This window comes from Lissotriton helveticus, chromosome 7 (assembly GCF_964261635.1).
Source record: "Lissotriton helveticus chromosome 7, aLisHel1.1, whole genome shotgun sequence".
Classification (NCBI taxonomy): Eukaryota; Metazoa; Chordata; class Amphibia; order Caudata; family Salamandridae; genus Lissotriton; species Lissotriton helveticus.
In genome coordinates this window covers 162,127,303-162,144,401 of record NC_136068.1, presented here as the reverse complement: position 1 = coordinate 162,144,401, position 17,099 = coordinate 162,127,303, and the positions used below count along the sequence as shown (strand labels likewise).

The window sequence follows — 17,099 nt, the reverse complement described above, 5'->3', positions numbered from 1 at the left end:
GGGGTTCTAGAAGCGAGCCTATGCCTGACACGATTGGTCTGCCAGGTGGTGGGATCTTGCCTTTGTGCATCTTAGGGACTATGTAGAAGTAGGGGATCTTACCCTCAGTTTTGCAGAGGTAGTCCGCTTCCTGTTTTGAGATGTGTCCAGAGGCCTCTGCTGCTTCCACCATATTGGTTATTTCCACCCTTAAGTCGTCAGTAGGGTCGGCTGTGAGCCTTCTGTAGTTGGTGTTGTCCCCCAAAAGGCGTTGGCATTCGGTGTCATAGTCGGCCTTATTCATTACTACCAGCCCCCCGCCCTTGTCGGCTGGTTTTATTATGATTGAATCATCATTTTTCAAGTCTGTTATGGCTTTGTTCTCCGCTTGGCTGTTGTTATGGTATTGTTTGGTGACAGTTAGTGCTTCGACGTCATTAAATACAGCTTGCTCGAAGGTGTTGATCTCCACCGGGATAGAGTGTGGCGGAGGCGTGAAGGTGGACCGCAATCTAAGGCCTGTTTCATTTTTGATTTTGTCAGATTCAGTGGTGGTAGTTTTTTCAAAATATGCTTTCAGTTTAAGTTTCCGAAAGAAAGCGGCCAGCTCACAATGTAATTTGAACTTGTCCAGGGCTGCAGTGGGCACAAAACCTAGACCCTTGTTTAGTACAGTAGATTCTGTAGCTGTCAGTGTACGTGAGGATAGGTTGGTTACTAGCTCCTCGCTGTGCTGGGGCCCGCTTTGTTGGCTCCCGATTTGCTCCTGGTTACGCTGCCTGTTGTATCTTCCTCTTCCCAATGAACATTGTTTCCTCGTCTGTTGCGTCCCCTCCCGCGCCTGCCTCTGTTCTGAAAAGGAGGGCGGGACTGGTTTTGTTGGAAGGGGAACTGTTGGAAAGGTGGCTGCCATCCGAACATTGGGTACTGTTGAGGGTGTTGGTAAGGGTGCATCAGCGGTTGCTGGAATGGGTACTGGGGTGGGTGGTTAAATTGTGGCCATTGAAAGTTCCCTCTATGGCCTCCTTGTTGTCTTTTTCTGGGGGTACCACTGTTGGAGCTACCGCTATTGTGGGAACTGTTGGTGGTGTCGCTCGATGCATCTGAGTCCTGGTCCGGGACTCCAGTGCTTTTGAAGTCAGGGTCCGAGTATGGATAGACTTTTACAAAGGAAAATTTCTTCAAATCTTTCTGGAATTTTTGAACCTTTTGTTGGGTAAGGTTTTCCCTGTATTCGGCTATTTCTTTGTTTAAGTCATCTAGCTTTTTTTTGTATCCAGTGATACTGGCTTTTATTTGAGTCTCGGTGACTTGAATCTCCACTTGGATCTTCTCCGACAGGCGCATGGCCGTTTTCAGAATTAAGATGATCCAATCGTGGGTGCAGTGCCACGCAATGAGTGCCCAGTCTTTTCTAAACTCGGAGTCATCTAGGAAGATACGAGGTGCGTTTGTGACCAAGAGGCCCTTTGGAGCTATTTTGTTGGTAACATATTCCTTCAGTATTGTTCCATGCAGGATAGTCCTGATACGGTTCCTTTTCATTTCGGTCAATTTTTCCCAATCGCAAGTTTGGGATATGGTGTTGCTAATATTGGCGTCTGCAAAGACATTGAGATCGCTCATGATGGAGTCTATCTCATCAGTAGAGTACGTGAGTCCTGAGTATTCCGCCATCCTGGCTGTGGGTGTGTTCCTCAGAGATTACAGTGAAAGACAGGTTAAAACGCTCGGTGGTGAAACCGTGGTGAGCTTGGTAAAAAACAACTCTCGCAGCTGTGCGCTGCCGGGAATGTTCCAAACAAAGAAGAGAGTAAGGGAGTTCGTTCACCCAAAAGTGAACTAGAGACTTCTCCTATTCCCCTGGGAGGAAATATAGCAAAAACAAAGAGAGGAGTATCCACTATGAATTTGAAGAACAGACGTATCTGGAGGACCGGTTCTTGGCAAAAAGGAGGAAATTCATCCTTTTGATAGAAACCCCTCACTCACCACCTAGTGGTGACATGCTTCATCATCGGGGTCCACCTCGGCGTCCTAGCGACACCAAGGTGTGCTGCGACACCTGAACTACAGTGGAGCGGGTTGTGGCTGTAGGTGCAAAAAAATTTGTTAAAAATTGTCCTGGTTGTACTCAAAAACAATGGATTTAATTATAGAGCAACTGAACAATGTGTTTAAAAATAATTACTGGCGAGATCCTGGTAGGGAGGGTTACGACCAAGTGATCTCTATATGTGTTGAGTGGTCAACATGTTTCTACCATAAGGGCTATTGCCCGGTATTCGTCAGGACCAGAAAAAACAGGTGGACAGGGGGTGCGTGCTCCCTAAAAAGCACACCCGGCCTTGATCCCCTGTGTGCCTCCTGGCAAAAATGGCCAGTGGTGGGTGCTGCTCAATCAAATAAGTGAGCTGGCGAATAAAAAAGAGACCTGTAGGGAGAGAAGGGTGGATAAAGAACAATCAGGTATTGAGTGATAGACTTACTCTCCTGTAACGTCGTGTAGTCTCTTAGTGCAATGGAAATATAGTGCCAAAAGAAGGGGGGGGGTTCCAGATATACATAATTCCGTGGTGAGGGAGTGAAAACTAGTCAACATCTATGCCAAAGGATAGGTGCACGCGAGTTGCATGTGGTGCTAGCACGACCCAAGCGGGATAGAGTATTGAGTTTAAAATACTTGTGCTACAGGTCTGTCACGTGGTGCCTGGGCTACTCGCAAGTATTAAATGACAGTGCAGGTACCTCTATCATCGTAGATGGATGTGCGGTGGAGTGATTTAGGGCATAGTAGTAACTCGGTAGTGCTATATACATTTGTCAGCAGCCGACTCAAACGTATACGTGAATAACATTAAATTAACATACAAAACGAACACACATGTAACACTGATGGACACACTTGAGCTCAAAATGACATGGGATTGGGCTTACTCGAATATGAGTGCTCTGCGCTTCAACGGGCAGGGCGTAGGGTCATTGCCTGTATAGTAACATATTCTGTAAAAAACAAAAGGGGGGCGAGCATTGTAAATCTCTGCGCCGCTCGAGACGCTGCGTGGGTGGGGGGCGGCGCCCTCGTGGACCCGGTACTGGGATGTGTACCCGGGACCTGGTATTGTGAATCTACTTACAGTTGCAGGCAGGGAAGATCATGGTCGACCTACTCCTCGCGTCCACTGCTCGGCTAGTGATTTCGAGAGCAGCTGGGCGCGGTAAAGAGGAGTCGGCCGCTTCCGTGTTTGGGCGCGGCTTGGGCGAGTTGGGGGCGGGGCTGGCAGTACGCGGTGGCGTGCTGTCGGTAGCTAGGCACGGAAGCGGCCGACTCCTCTTTACCGCGCCCAGCTGCTCTCGAAATCACTAGCCGAGCAGTGGACGCAGCGTCTCGAGCGGCGCAGAGATTTACAATGCTCGCCCCCCTTTTGTTTTTTACAGAATATGTTACTATACAGGCAATGACCCTACGCCCTGCCCGTTGAAGCGCAGAGCACTCATATTCGAGTAAGCCCAATCCCATGTCATTTTGAGCTCAAGTGTGTCCATCAGTGTTACATGTGTGTTCGTTTTGTATGTTAATTTAATGTTATTCACGTATACGTTTGAGTCGGCTGCTGACAAATGTATATAGCACTACCGAGTTACTACTATGCCCTAAATCACTCCACCGCACATCCATCTACGATGATAGAGGTACCTGCACTGTCATTTAATACTTGCGAGTAGCCCAGGCACCACGTGACAGACCTGTAGCACAAGTATTTTAAACTCAATACTCTATCCCGCTTGGGTCGTGCTAGCACCACATGCAACTCGCGTGCACCTATCCTTTGGCATAGATGTTGACTAGTTTTCACTCCCTCACCACGGAATTATGTATATCTGGAACCCCCCCCTTCTTTTGGCACTATATTTCCATTGCACTAAGAGACTACACGACGTTACAGGAGAGTAAGTCTATCACTCAATACCTGATTGTTCTTTATCCACCCTTCTCTCCCTACAGGTCTCTTTTTTATTCGCCAGCTCACTTATTTGATTGAGCAGCACCCACCACTGGCCATTTTTGCCAGGAGGCACACAGGGGATCAAGGCCGGGTGTGCTTTTTAGGGAGCACGCACCCCCTGTCCACCTGTTTTTTCTGGTCCTGACGAATACCGGGCAATAGCCCTTATGGTAGAAACATGTTGACCACTCAACACATATAGAGATCACTTGGTCGTAACCCTCCCTACCAGGATCTCGCCAGTAATTATTTTTAAACACATTGTTCAGTTGCTCTATAATTAAATCCATTGTTTTTTAGTACAACCAGGACAATTTTTAACAAATTTTTTTGCACCTACAGCCACAACCCGCTCCACTGTAGTTCAGGTGTCGCAGCACACCTTGGTGTCGCTAGGACGCCGAGGTGGACCCCGATGATGAAGCATGTCACCACTAGGTGGTGAGTGAGGGGTTTCTATCAAAAGGATGAATTTCCTCCTTTTTGCCAAGAACCGGTCCTCCAGATACGTCTGTTCTTCAAATTCATAGTGGATACTCCTCTCTTTGTTTTTGCTACATTCACTTGTAGTGCCTTCTCCAGCATAGTAAGTAGATGGGGTTCCAACACCATCCAAGTATGTTATAGAACTCCACGGGCATACTGTTTGGGCCTGGAGATTTCTCTGATTGCATTAGGCACACTGCCTAATGCCAGTTCCTCAAATGAAGGTCCAGTTCCAGATGTGTCCTATTATACTACTATAGGCATGTGAGGCGCAGCTCCACCAGCAAGTTCTCGATGTCTTCTTCTAAGGCAGAGTATCTCTCCCTAAATAAGTCTTGATAGTATTGGCCAAATCTCTCAATGGTCTTGCAATCATTGCCTGTGGCAATACGGGCCTGTATGGCAACTTGAACTCCCCCACCCATCTACTCACCGCCTCCATTCTACTGAGCCATTACAAAAGGCAACATGCCTTGTCTCCTGTTTCATAAAGTTTCCTCTTTGTCACCAGGAAGTGTTGTTTTGCCAGGTCATGTATGAAGGCATGATATTCTTTGCAGAGGCCCTCCAGGTGATTCAATGTCACTTAGGATTTATTGCTTTTGTAGGTCTCTTTTGCATAACAAATGAATATGGTACTTGCCAGTATGCATCTGTTCTTGGCATGTAGGGCTGCTGACATTCATATCATAGCATAGATCGCCGCCTAGTGTTGGGTCCGGATGATTGCACATTGTTGTCCTGGAAGAGTCTTCGAAGTATCACGAGATAGGTGGCTCCTCCCCTGGACTACAGTGCGCATGGGCATCGACTCCATCCCCAGATTGTTTTTAGCCATTGTGGCGAAGATGGAGTGTAACAGTGTGAGCGATGACCATGCTAAGAGTAAGTGTAAATTCTGCAGCCGCTACAGGCGCCGGGGAGCAGGGCGGGCGATATGAATGTCAGCAGCCCTACATGACAAGAACAGATGCATACTGGTAAGTAGCATATTCAGTTCGAGGCATGTGGGCTGCTGAATTCATATCTATAGCATAGAATATATAGCAGTCCCTCCATTATCGGCGGCCGCCTGTGCCAGCTGCAGACGTTTGAAAAAGTGTTTTTAGAACAGCCTGCCCTACAGCTGCTTGCTGATTGGAGTGCACATCTACACAGTAGTGTTTAGTAAATGTGTGTGGGGTAGACCATGTGGCTGCTCTACAAATGTCTTCCAAAGGGATAATACCAAGGAAAGCCATGGAGGCCCCCAACTTGCGGGTGGAGTGGGCTCTTGGGGGGATCGTTAAAGTGCGCTTAGCCTTGTGATAGCAGATTTGAATACATTTAACGATCCACCTGGCTATACCTGCTTTGAAAATGGGGTTGCCTTTGTGTTGGGCAGAAAAGGCAACAAAGAGTTGTTTCGTCTTCCTAAAATCTTTGGTCCTATCAATGTAGTACATCAAAGCTCGTTTTACGTCAAGAGTGTGGAGCATCCTTTCAGCCACCGTCTCAGGATTTTGAAAGAACACAGGCAGTTCAATAGTCTGATTGACATGGAACTGTGAAACCACCTTAGGAAGAAATTTAGGGTTAGTGCGCAGCACCACCCTGTTTGAGTGAATCTGTATGAATGGTTCTTGTACAGTGAGCGCCTGGAGCTCACTAACACGTCGCAGGGACGTTATGGCTATTAGAAAAGCCACCTTCCATGTCAAGAACTGAATCTCGCATGAATGTAGAGGCTCAAAAGGTGGGCCCATCAGTCTGGTGAGGACCACATTAAGGTTCCATACAGGAGCTGGCGGGGTTCTGGGAGGAATGACCCGTTTCAGTCCTTCTAGAAAGGCTTTAATGGCAGGCACTCTGAAAACTGAGAGATGCTGTTCTGGAGATAAGCTGCTATGGCGGATACTTGTATCCGAATGGAAGCGTACGCCAGATTGCATTTGTAAAGATGTAACAAATAACAAATTATGTTATGAGTAGATGCATCAAGCGGGTTGATGTTGTGTTCTGCACAGTAAATGACAAACCGCTTCCATTTGGCTGCATAGCATGCTCTGGTGGTGGGCTTTCTGGCCTCCCGTATGATATCCATGCAGTCGGGAGGTAAGTTAAGGTAGCCAAATTCTAAGACCTCAGGAGCCAGATCGCCAGGTTGAGCTGTTGCGGATCTGGGTGCTGAATGTCGCCATGGCTCTGCGTCAAAAGCCTGGGTGTGAGGTGCAGCCTTTGATGCGGTACCACGGAGAGTTCTAGAAACGTGGTGTACCATGGTTGGCGTGCCCACGTTGGAGCAACCAGGATGAGTGTCATCGAGTGTTGCTTTAGCTTTCTTGCCACCAGCGGTATGAGAGGTGCTGGGGGAAAAGCGTACGCAAATCTGCCTGACCAGTTCATCCATATCGCATTGCCCTGTGACTGTGGGTGCGGGAACCTGGCGGCAAAGCTTTGGCATTTTGCATTTTCCCTTGTGGCGAATAGGTCTATCTCTGGATGACCCCACTGCTGGAAGTACGGGCGGAGTACTGATGGATTTATCTCCCACTCGTGCATTTGGTGGCTGTACCTGCTGAGCAGATCCGCCATCTGATTGTCCTTGCCCGGGAGGTGTTCCGCCATGAGGAAGATGTTCCTTTGAATGGCCCACTTCCACATGCTCTGAGCCATATGAGACAACTATGGAGAGTGTGTACCTCCCTGCTTTTGAATATAGTACATGGCTGTCATGTTGTCCGTCCGGATCAACACGACTTTGTTGCACAGATGTACCTTGAATGCCTTCATCGCCATTAAGATTGCCATCAGTTCTAGGTAGTTGATGTGCATCTTCTGTTGCTGCGTTGTCCATAGTCCCTGTACCGTGTAGTGGAGTACATGAGCTCCCCATCCCTGGAGAGATGCGTCCGTTGTCAGAATAATCTGTGGCACAGGCTCTTGGAACGGTCGGCCCCTGCAAAGGTTGTGTGGATTCTACCAATGCAGAGAGTTGTATGCCCAACCGGTCACCAACACTAGGTCTTTCAACTGTCCTTGAGCCTGATTCCACTGATGCGCTAAGTACTCCTGAAGCGGACGCATATGTAGTCTGGCATGCGGTACTATGAAAATGCAGGAGGCCATCATGCCTATCAACTGCATGAACACTCGTGCCGGAAGCGAGTGTTGCGGTCTGAACTTCTGGATCAGCGACTGAATCTTGTTGATCCTCACAGAATTTGACTGAGCCGTGGCTGCCAGAGTATCTATTGTCGCGCCCAGATACTGCCGCACATGGGCTGGCTGAAGGTGCGACTTCGGATAATTCAGTGAGAATCCCAGAGTGTGAAGAAGGTGAATGGTGTGGGACATGTTGGCAGCGCACTGCTGGGCCGACTTTGCTTGGACAAGCCAGTCGTCCAGATAAGGGTAGACGTGAACGTTCTGCCTCCTGAGGTGCGCAGCCACTGTCGCCAGGCATTTTGTGAAGACCCTGGGCGCTGTGGTCACTCCGAAAGGGAGGACCTTGAATTGATAATGCTGATTCTGAATGGTGAATCTGAGGTATTTTCTGTGTGACGGATGTAGTGGAATGTGAAAATATGCATCTTTGAGATCTAATGTTGCGAGGAAGTCTCCCTGATTGAGCAACGGAAGAACCTGCTGCAGCGTGAGCATGTGAAAGTGTTCTGAGAGAATGTACTGATTTAGGGGTCTGAGATCCAGTATGGGTCTGAGGGACCCGTCCTTTTTCGGGATCCGGAAGTACTGGGAGTACACTCCGGAGCCTCTGTCCTCCACCGGCACGAGCTCTATTGCCCCTTTTTGCAGCATGACGAGCACCTCCTGCTGAAATAAGTGCAAATGCTCTGTTGACATAGGACGGTGCCTTGGTGGGATGTTGGGTGGAGTGGACGTTAACTCCAGACAATAACCGTACTGGATAAGTTTTCTGACCCACCTGTCTGTGGTGATGGATTTCCAGACTGGCAGGAACTGTTGGTCTCTCCCCCCGACAGGTGTTGTATGGTCGGGGGGCAGTGACAAGGCGTCACTGTTTGTTGGTGGCGGAGGATCGGGAGTTGTTGTTTCCACGACCTCTGCCCTTGGTGCTGTTGCCACGATAGCCGCCTCTGCTCTGCTTGTTGTAAGAGGTCTGCGCCCCACCTTTATTGTACTGTGTTTGCTGGGACATCTAGCCTCTGGAAACACCTCTATTGCTTGAGCGACAAGAAGTACTACCCCTAAACTGCTGGGACTGGAGAGCCCCCATGGACTTTGTAGTCTCGGTGTCTTTCTTTATTTTTTCCAGGGTGGTATCCACATCAGGTCCAAATAAGTGATCAGGGTTTACAGGCTGATTGAGGATGGTAGTTTGTATCTCCGGTTTGAACCCGGAGATTCTGAGCCAGGCCTGACGCCGCAGCATCACACTTGTGTTAATTGCCCTGGCCGCGGTGTCTGCTACGTCCAGTGCACATTTAATAGAAGCATTCGAGATGAGCTTCCCTTCCTGAATGAGCATCTCCGCTGCCTCTTTATACTCATCGGGCAAGTGCTGTAACAGGGTCTCAAGTGTATCATAGTGTGCCCTGTCATATCTGGCCAGGAGTGCCTGAGTGTTTGAAATACGCCAGATATTGGCCGCTTGAGCCGCCACCCTCTTCCCCGATGCTTCTAGCACTTTCGATTCCTTGTCAGGGGGAGGAGCATCACCAGTAGTTTGAGAATTTGCCCTCTTCCGGGCATTAGAAACGACCAAAAAGTCCAACGGCAACTGACCCTTGATGTAGGTAGGGTCGCCAGGTGCTGGCTTATACTTTTTCTCAATCCTGGGGTTTATAACCCTGGCACGTGTGGGTTCCTTAAAAATGTCTGCAGCATGTTTCAGAACCCCCTTTAGCATTGGCAGAGTCTTGACAGTCTTTTCAGAGGTGGAAAAGGTATCAAACAGGAAGTCCACCTCAACAGGGTCAGCATGCAGCTGGACGTCATGATTTTTAGCCGCCCTCTCAATGAGAGCATTGAATGCCGCAGAATCCTCAGTAGGGGAGGTTTTGACATTATACACTTGAGTGTCCTGGGCAGTGTGCGGATCATCAGGGTCTCCTGCATCTGCCCATGAGTCCTGGTGATCCTCAGGATCAGTGTTGGCAGGGAAGTTGTACTCCTCATCATCCCCCTCCCCAGCCTCCACATCTGAATAAGTGGGTGAGGATGGAGCAATGGTCCGAGGCCGTGGATCAATCGGCTCCACCAGAACTGGGGAATCCGTAGAAGGTTTTTTGAGCTTCAAGGGAATGATGTAGGACTCCATAGGCTGAGCCGGCGTGATCTTTCTCTTGTAGAGTGAAAGTTTACCAGTGTCGGCATTGATAAAGTGTTCCGACTGCTCCTCCATCAGGGGTTGTCGATGCTTCAAGCTCACCACTGGCTGTGGAGGCTTCGACCCCGTGGACACCTTGACGGGCGCGTCGTCGACCGTTCTTGGTGCGAACGCCTTCGGCGCCACTTTCGGTGGCAGCGTGAACTGGATTGGCGCCGAGGACTTCGGCTTCATGGGAGCGGGCTTCGGGGTGGAAGAATCCTTCGGATCGACCGCGGAAGCCTTGCTCCTGATGCGATGCAATGAGTCCGACACCTGCTTCGTGAAGGAGGCGGACGGTTTCGTCGACCCGACAGGCGTTCTCGGTCTACCAGCATGTGCAGACTCGAGCGCAGAACTTTTGGCCTTCTCCGGTCGATGTGCAGGAATTGCCTCTTTTGGATCGCTGTGTCCTCCGGCCGTGACGACGGCCTTCGGCGCCGACGGTTTCGGGTCGGCGGCCTTGACAGTCGGTTTCGGTGCCCCAGTCTTCGGCTCGACGCCCTTGAGTGATTTGGGCTCGACGCCCTTGAGCGACTTCGGTTCGACGCCCTTGGGCGCCTTAACCGGATCGACAACCTTCTTCGGCTTCGGCTGCCCCGAAATGTCGGAAGACGAGGAGGCGACCGGAGCGACAGACGTCTTCTGTTTCGATGGCGTCTCTATCACTTTCGGTTTCGTCAAGACCGAAGCTTTCACTTTCGGTTTTGATTTTACCAATGGCGGCTCCGCAGAAGTGTCCGTAGTCGGGCCCGTAGGCGAGACCGTGGATCCAGATGTAAGGTCTTGGGTAAGGCCATGTGGCGATCCCTCAACCTGAGCCTTAGTGATTGTTCGATCGGGGCATAGCTCTTCACCTGAGCTATCTTCCGTGGCCCCATAGGCCTCATTGTCGTCTCCTACCTCGTCGACGACTTCTTCTGCATCGATTACTTCGACGTCTGCGTCGTAGTTGTAGTCGATCTCGTCTGCCGGAGTGGAAAGCGGCTCTCGAACTTCTTGCTCGTCCGCTTCTTCCCCCTCGAAAATGTCCGCCGGTGCCGACTGCCGGGCCTCCTGGCGCGCCACGCGCCGAAGTCGAATCGTCTTCTTCGAGCGAAAACAGGAACAAGCCATACAGTTGGCTTCGTCGTGATCCGGCGACAGGCACTTGTTGCACACCGGGTGGACGTCGATGTGGGGATACTTCGATCCGCACACAGGACATTTCTTGAACGGGCTCCGTTCCATGATGTGTCGTCGAAAGTCTGGTTGCGTCGACTGGGCCTCGAGCACCGAAGAGCCACGCGACTCCTCTGGAAGTCCGACTTGGGAACTGAGCCGGAACAGAGCTGGGCACCGAACGCAAGACAATACCGACGCTAAGGAAAGGCCTTCGGGCCTAAAGGAAAGTTTCTATCGATTCCGATCTTGAGTGATCAAATATGCATCCGAACCCAATGGCGGAAAAAAACAATCTGGGGATGGAGTCGATGCCCATGCGCACTGTAGTCCAGGGGAGGAGCCACCTATCTCGTGATACTTCGAAGACTCTTCCAGGACAACAATGTGCAATCATCCGGACCCAACACTAGGCGGCAATATATGCTATAGATATGAATTCAGCAGCCCACATGCCTCGAACTCTCTTATTCAAGTGCTATAACACACTCCTCTCAATGTCATTTATTGTGAGAGATGATGTTTTAGGCCCTGTTCAAAGCACAACCCCCAGGAGAGGCCACCGTGCCTCCATTTTCATCAAAGTAGATAGAGGCTTCTCTGTGGATTTCTCACACCACCTTGATATCTTGCAAATCCCAGCTGGTTAGTCTCCAGTCATTCCCCCTTCCCGGTCGCATGGAGCCCAATGTAACCCAAAGTGGTGCATGGTCTGAAATGCCCCAGGGAAAGTATACAGCTTCAAAAGAGGTTGGGCATTCTACAGGTGGTATTAGGATATAGTCAATGCCGGAAAATGACTTGTTGGACCCGGGGAAGAAGGAATCATTTCTTACCAAGGGATGTCTGGCTCTACACAATTCCAGACTCCCCAAGGCAGATGTAAATTGTGACAAAGATGATGGGGCATACATATGTGTTGGTCTCTAAGCAGACCTGCCAAGTGTTGTGTTCATGACGGCGTTTAAGTCTCCCGCTATGATATGTATATCTGAGACCGTTTCTATCAAGATGGGGCTTGATGCCTCAAAGACTGATTGATGGAGATGGAATGCAGTGTATACACTTAGTATAAGCAATGATTTCCCACCCCAGGAACCCAGAACATCCAGAAATCTACCCCCTGGGTCCTACAAAGCCTTTCCTGCCAGTAACAGAGGTTTCTTTTTGGTGACTCCGTGCAATCTCCCGGCGTATCCCATGTGTACAAATACATTAATTATATCGACTTTTGTTCAAAAAGGGACAGTGGTTCCCTGCTGGGAGAGTCTTGTGAAGCAGCACTCAGTGCGGCGCATGCCTCTGAATATATTGTGTGAACACCCTCTGTTGTTCTTATTCACCATACTGTTAACATTGCAGAATATAGTATTAGTCAGTCCGTGTCACCTAATGTGAATTTTTCTATTGGTTATCATGTGTTTCAGGACTCCAAAACATGATGGGAAGAAGTGCCGGTTCTGAGAAGAGATAAGGCTCCTGCCATCCTTGCTATTTTCAGCATTCTGTGCCTCACCTCCGGGTTGTGACCTTGCTCCCTGATTGCACAGTGACTTTACCAGGTCGTCTCCTCCAGGTGTTGCTAAGAATGTACCTACGGTGATGTCAAGAACATGGAGGTTAGAAAGAGAGGGGTTCAGGGATGAACCCTAAGGAGCATCACAAGGAAGGGAGAAGGACTTAGACCCAAAGCTGTTTAAGTGCTTTGCCCCTGATACCCTGGGCATTAAGATGGTCAATAAGAAGTCTATGATTGACCGTATTGAATGCCACGTAGAGGCCAAGTAAAATCAGGGCAACCTAACCGCCCCCATCCACAGTTTGGCTAATTTCCTCAGAAACTGTAATCAGAGCTGATACAGTACTATGCTGGCTCCTGAATCTGTATTGTGAAACATCTAGGAGATTGTTGTTTTTGATGAACAGGTATGATTCCATATTAATGGCTTTCTCAACAATTTTTGCGGGGAGAGGGAGCCGTGAAATTGGACTGCAATTACACTGGGCCTTGTCATCCAAGTTGGTCTTTTTAAGCAAGGGGAGAATGGAGGCCGTCTTCCATTCCTTGGAGAAGTATCTCTTCATGAACATTCTATTAAAAATGTCCCCAAAATAATTGGGCGTGATATCTGGTGGTAGATGAAGGAGCTTGGGGGCAAGGATCCAATGCAGATTGTGATTTTGTTTGACAAAGAAGGATCTGGATTGTAGCTTCTGAGAGCGGATTGAAAACTTCCAGTAGAGATTTATTTTCCACTGGATTAAGACCCTGAATTGTAGCTTCTGAGAGAGGATTATCAACTTCCAAGAGGGCATTAGATTCTGAATCGGTGTCAGAGGAAGTAATCCCCTCCAATAAAGGAGTAGTAATCTCATTCTTTAGACTTCCCACAACAGGACAGTTCAAGATAAAAGTATTATAGACCATTTTAACTTTATTCTGGAGAAAATCCACCCAAGAATTACAGAAATCTTGATTACCAGTAGTATTTTGTAATTCAGGTAATGTACTCAGCTTGTTCAGTGTTGCAAAAAGCTCTGTGGTAACATTAAGAGAAGATTTTTTTATCTTGGCTGGAAAGTCACAGGATTTAGCATTAGAGATTGTGACTTTATAGGCATGAATAGCCGTTTTATAAGAAATCTTATCATCGGGGTCATAGTGAGTCCGCAATTTCCTTTCGAGCCCACAACAGACTTGTTTATGGCTCCTGACATTGTCATCAAACCAGGGATCAGAATAAAGAGTCCTTTTAATTCTTAATAGTCTTAAAAGGGGAAGTAGATCATGATTAGAGGCAATCCATTTATATAGAGCATATTTATACTGCATGCCTTCATCCACCATGTGAATCTCAATAAGATCAATTTAAGAACTTCATGCGGTGCTTGGCCAGCATCTAATCACCCAGGCATCTCTGCAGAGATCGTCTTTTCCTGTGAAATTAGGAGTGCCAAGGACTAGCCTTAGGGTATTTCATATATACTTCTCCACTTTAAAAGCGATGTAGTGAACTATCAATAATATTGCCAGCACCTGGGTTATTTTGGCTATTAGGGTACAGTTAACCAAACAGCAGCTCATCATACATCTTTAAAGGTGATCAATGCACTTGGCAACCCATAAAATCATTTTAGTGATCTCTGCTTGATACACACTGGTCAAGACGGTGTCAATTTGCACCAAGGCATCCATTTTTTGGTAGCTCTCTCTCACAATGTTCCTAAAATAAAAGGTATTCTAGCAGATCCATTAAAACCTACTTATTGAAATGAATATCTTTCTAGCTTTTCGATGTAGTTGGAACACTGCTAAACATCTGACAGACTGCATCACAAAAATCAATAGACCCGGAATTGTTTGATGGGTCTAAATTCTTAATAGAACATTCATAAATAACAATAAACATCTGAGAGTTATGGAAAAAACATGGATTAATAGGATATTGAAAATATTAGGAAAAGTGCTTTTGAGATAAAAGACTGGGTGACTATAGCCAGTTGTGTTGTGTCTTCCATGTACAAAACATGAAGTGGGCTCTGTAGAGTATGCCTTAGGAAAAACATTTTAAAATGAAACAGACTAGGCTACAGACAGGAATTGTCCACACTGAGTCATGACTGGTGTCTATTAGAATACTTATTAGTAGTGGTCCAACCAATTTTTATGCCATGTGCATGGTCTTGGTTTATGAAAAGGGACTATGACTAGCGTGGACCAGCTAGTATATTTTGAAGAGTGATAATTATGTGGTAATGAAATAAGCAGTCACATAGGGGCAGAATTGGAGGGCATATCATTTATCCTCGAGCCACCAAATATAGCCCAAAAACCAGATTAGGTACAGGAAAATGTCACAAAAGCCAGAAATTTATTATATCAAACAAAAGGCTCAGGGGGAAAGGAAAAAATTAAAAATAAAAGATTGGAAAGATATCCAATATAAGTTATAGAGAAACCATTCACAACAGCCTCATGGTATCAAAAAATATACATTTATTTTACTCCAACAATTCAGAAAGTTTCATTTCAACATATAAATAATCTCAAGCAAGAAAAAAAGCTGGTGTACAAAAAACAATACATATAAACCAGACAGGTGGCAACAACAATACACATCACAGAAGCAAAAAGGAACACCCAAAACATAAATACTGTGTCCTTATAATAAATCAAGCCACAGGAAAGCGTCGACGGCGTTTCGACCGATACATTATTTAACGGTCATCTTCAGGACTGGAAAATGTTCTTGTGCAAGAGATCTTTAACTTTGGATTCAAAAAGATAATTCAGTTAATGCATGATGCACGCTGTAACGAGTTGGCGGTCTTGAACTCCAGAAGACGATTATGAATTGGTGAACTAATTTCGACTTCACCACTGGGACCATTTGGTGGCCATGCGAATGTGCTGATGACGTCCACATTATGCTATTAAGTAGCCAGAACTTATCGCGCAATTAACTATTTTTTGCGTGTCCGAAGATTGATTGTCGAGCATCTGGATTTTTAACTGAATTATCTTTTTGAATCCAAAGTTAAAGATCTCTTGCACAAGAACATTTTCCAGTCCTGAAGATGACCGTTAAATAATGTATCGGTCGAAACGCCGTTGACGCTTTCCTGTGGCTTGATTTATTATAAGGACACAGTATTTATGTTTTGGGTGTTCCTTTTTGCTTCTGTGATGTGTATTGTTGTTGCCACCTGTCTGGTTTATATGTATTGTTTTTTGTACACCAGCTTTTTTTCTTGCTTGAGATTATTTATATGTTGAAATGAAACTTTCTGAATTGTTGGAGTAAAATAAATGTATATTTTTTGATACCATGAGGCTGTTGTGAAGGGTTTCTCTATAACTTATATTGGATATCTTTCCAATCTTTTATTTTTAATTTTTTCCTTTCCCCCTGAGCCTTTTGTTTGATATAATAAGTAGTTGTCCCGGGTTCGGGGTTTGTGGACAGCCCCTGTGGTTGTTAATCACAAAAGCCAGAAAGCCATCACTACATGTCAGTGATAAGTATAGGAAGAAAATATATACCTTGTTCACATTTTGTTTGTACCATTTGTTTTAGGTTTAGGACAATAAACGTTATAAATCGTAATATTAATATAAAAATAGTAATACTTACTGTAAATATATCTCCATGTTTTGCCTTCATTCTGCACAAAAAGGCAGCAGCATCCTTTCCAAATTCTGAGCAATGTCCCATCCATGGGATGATACCCATGTCAACGGGAGGTTCATTAGGAAACCTGGAAAAATAAGATTTCTGTGAGACAGAGAATTTGCGGATGCAACAGACAACTATAAAATGAGAATCACTTGTCTATAAAAATTAGAGATTATTTTTGATAAGTTAGATAGATATCTTTTATTTCGGAAACTAGCCATAATAAGTTTGCATAAATAAACATTTTCAAAGATCATCAAACATGCAAAATTATTACACATGAAGAAATACAGATAAACCAGTTTAAAAGGGAAGGATAACAGCTAACACATCATTGTTATTAATGCAGTTGATTGTGACCATATCGCTAATTTATGATAAAACTGTTTTCCTGTAAAAAAAGGAAAGTGAGGCCTCTTAGAAAACAAACAATCTAAAAAGAAAATGTATCAATATTATAGATATAAAAGGCATGCACAAGTCAAACTAAAAACAGATCATAAAATAAGTGTCAGAAAATATCCTGGCTATAAAAGGAGAGGGCAGGCACTTGACTATTTGAGTTTTACTCTGCAGTATGGTTTTCATGGTTAGATTTATCTATGGCCTTCTTTCTTAGTTTCCATGCACAATGCAGTTACCAAGATACCACAAAGGCTAGTTGTACACTGGCATCGCTCTCAAAAAGTCTCAAGGCTTCCCAGTAGTGTCTTAGATCCACAAGTTTACATACAGCTAAGAGACATTTCTTCCGCACAAACCTATATAAAGGACAGAAAAGCATAAAATGGACCTCAGTTTCTTCAATATTAGGACAGTTAGGACAGAATTTTGTGTGAGAAGGGACATTGGTCCATGCTGAGGTGTGGATTGTCAGTCATAGAAGCCCACATCTAAACTGGAATATAAACGTTTGGCCTGAAAGGATAAGTTACTTACCTGTAATTCTAGTTCTCTTCC

The 17,099-nt window shown here is 46.3% G+C and overlaps 1 protein-coding gene across 1 annotated transcript in view; it reads right to left on the bottom strand.

The window, feature by feature from the left end:
• PTGIS (prostaglandin I2 synthase) overlaps window positions 1-17,099 on the bottom strand; it is a 1,239,217-nt gene that overhangs the window by 1,017,294 nt on the left and 204,824 nt on the right. Inside the window, exon 2 of the mRNA XM_078651848.1 lies at window positions 16,098-16,221. Coding sequence (XP_078507974.1) covers window positions 16,098-16,221 — 124 coding nt within the window. The remainder of the gene's footprint in view (window positions 1-16,097; window positions 16,222-17,099) is intronic.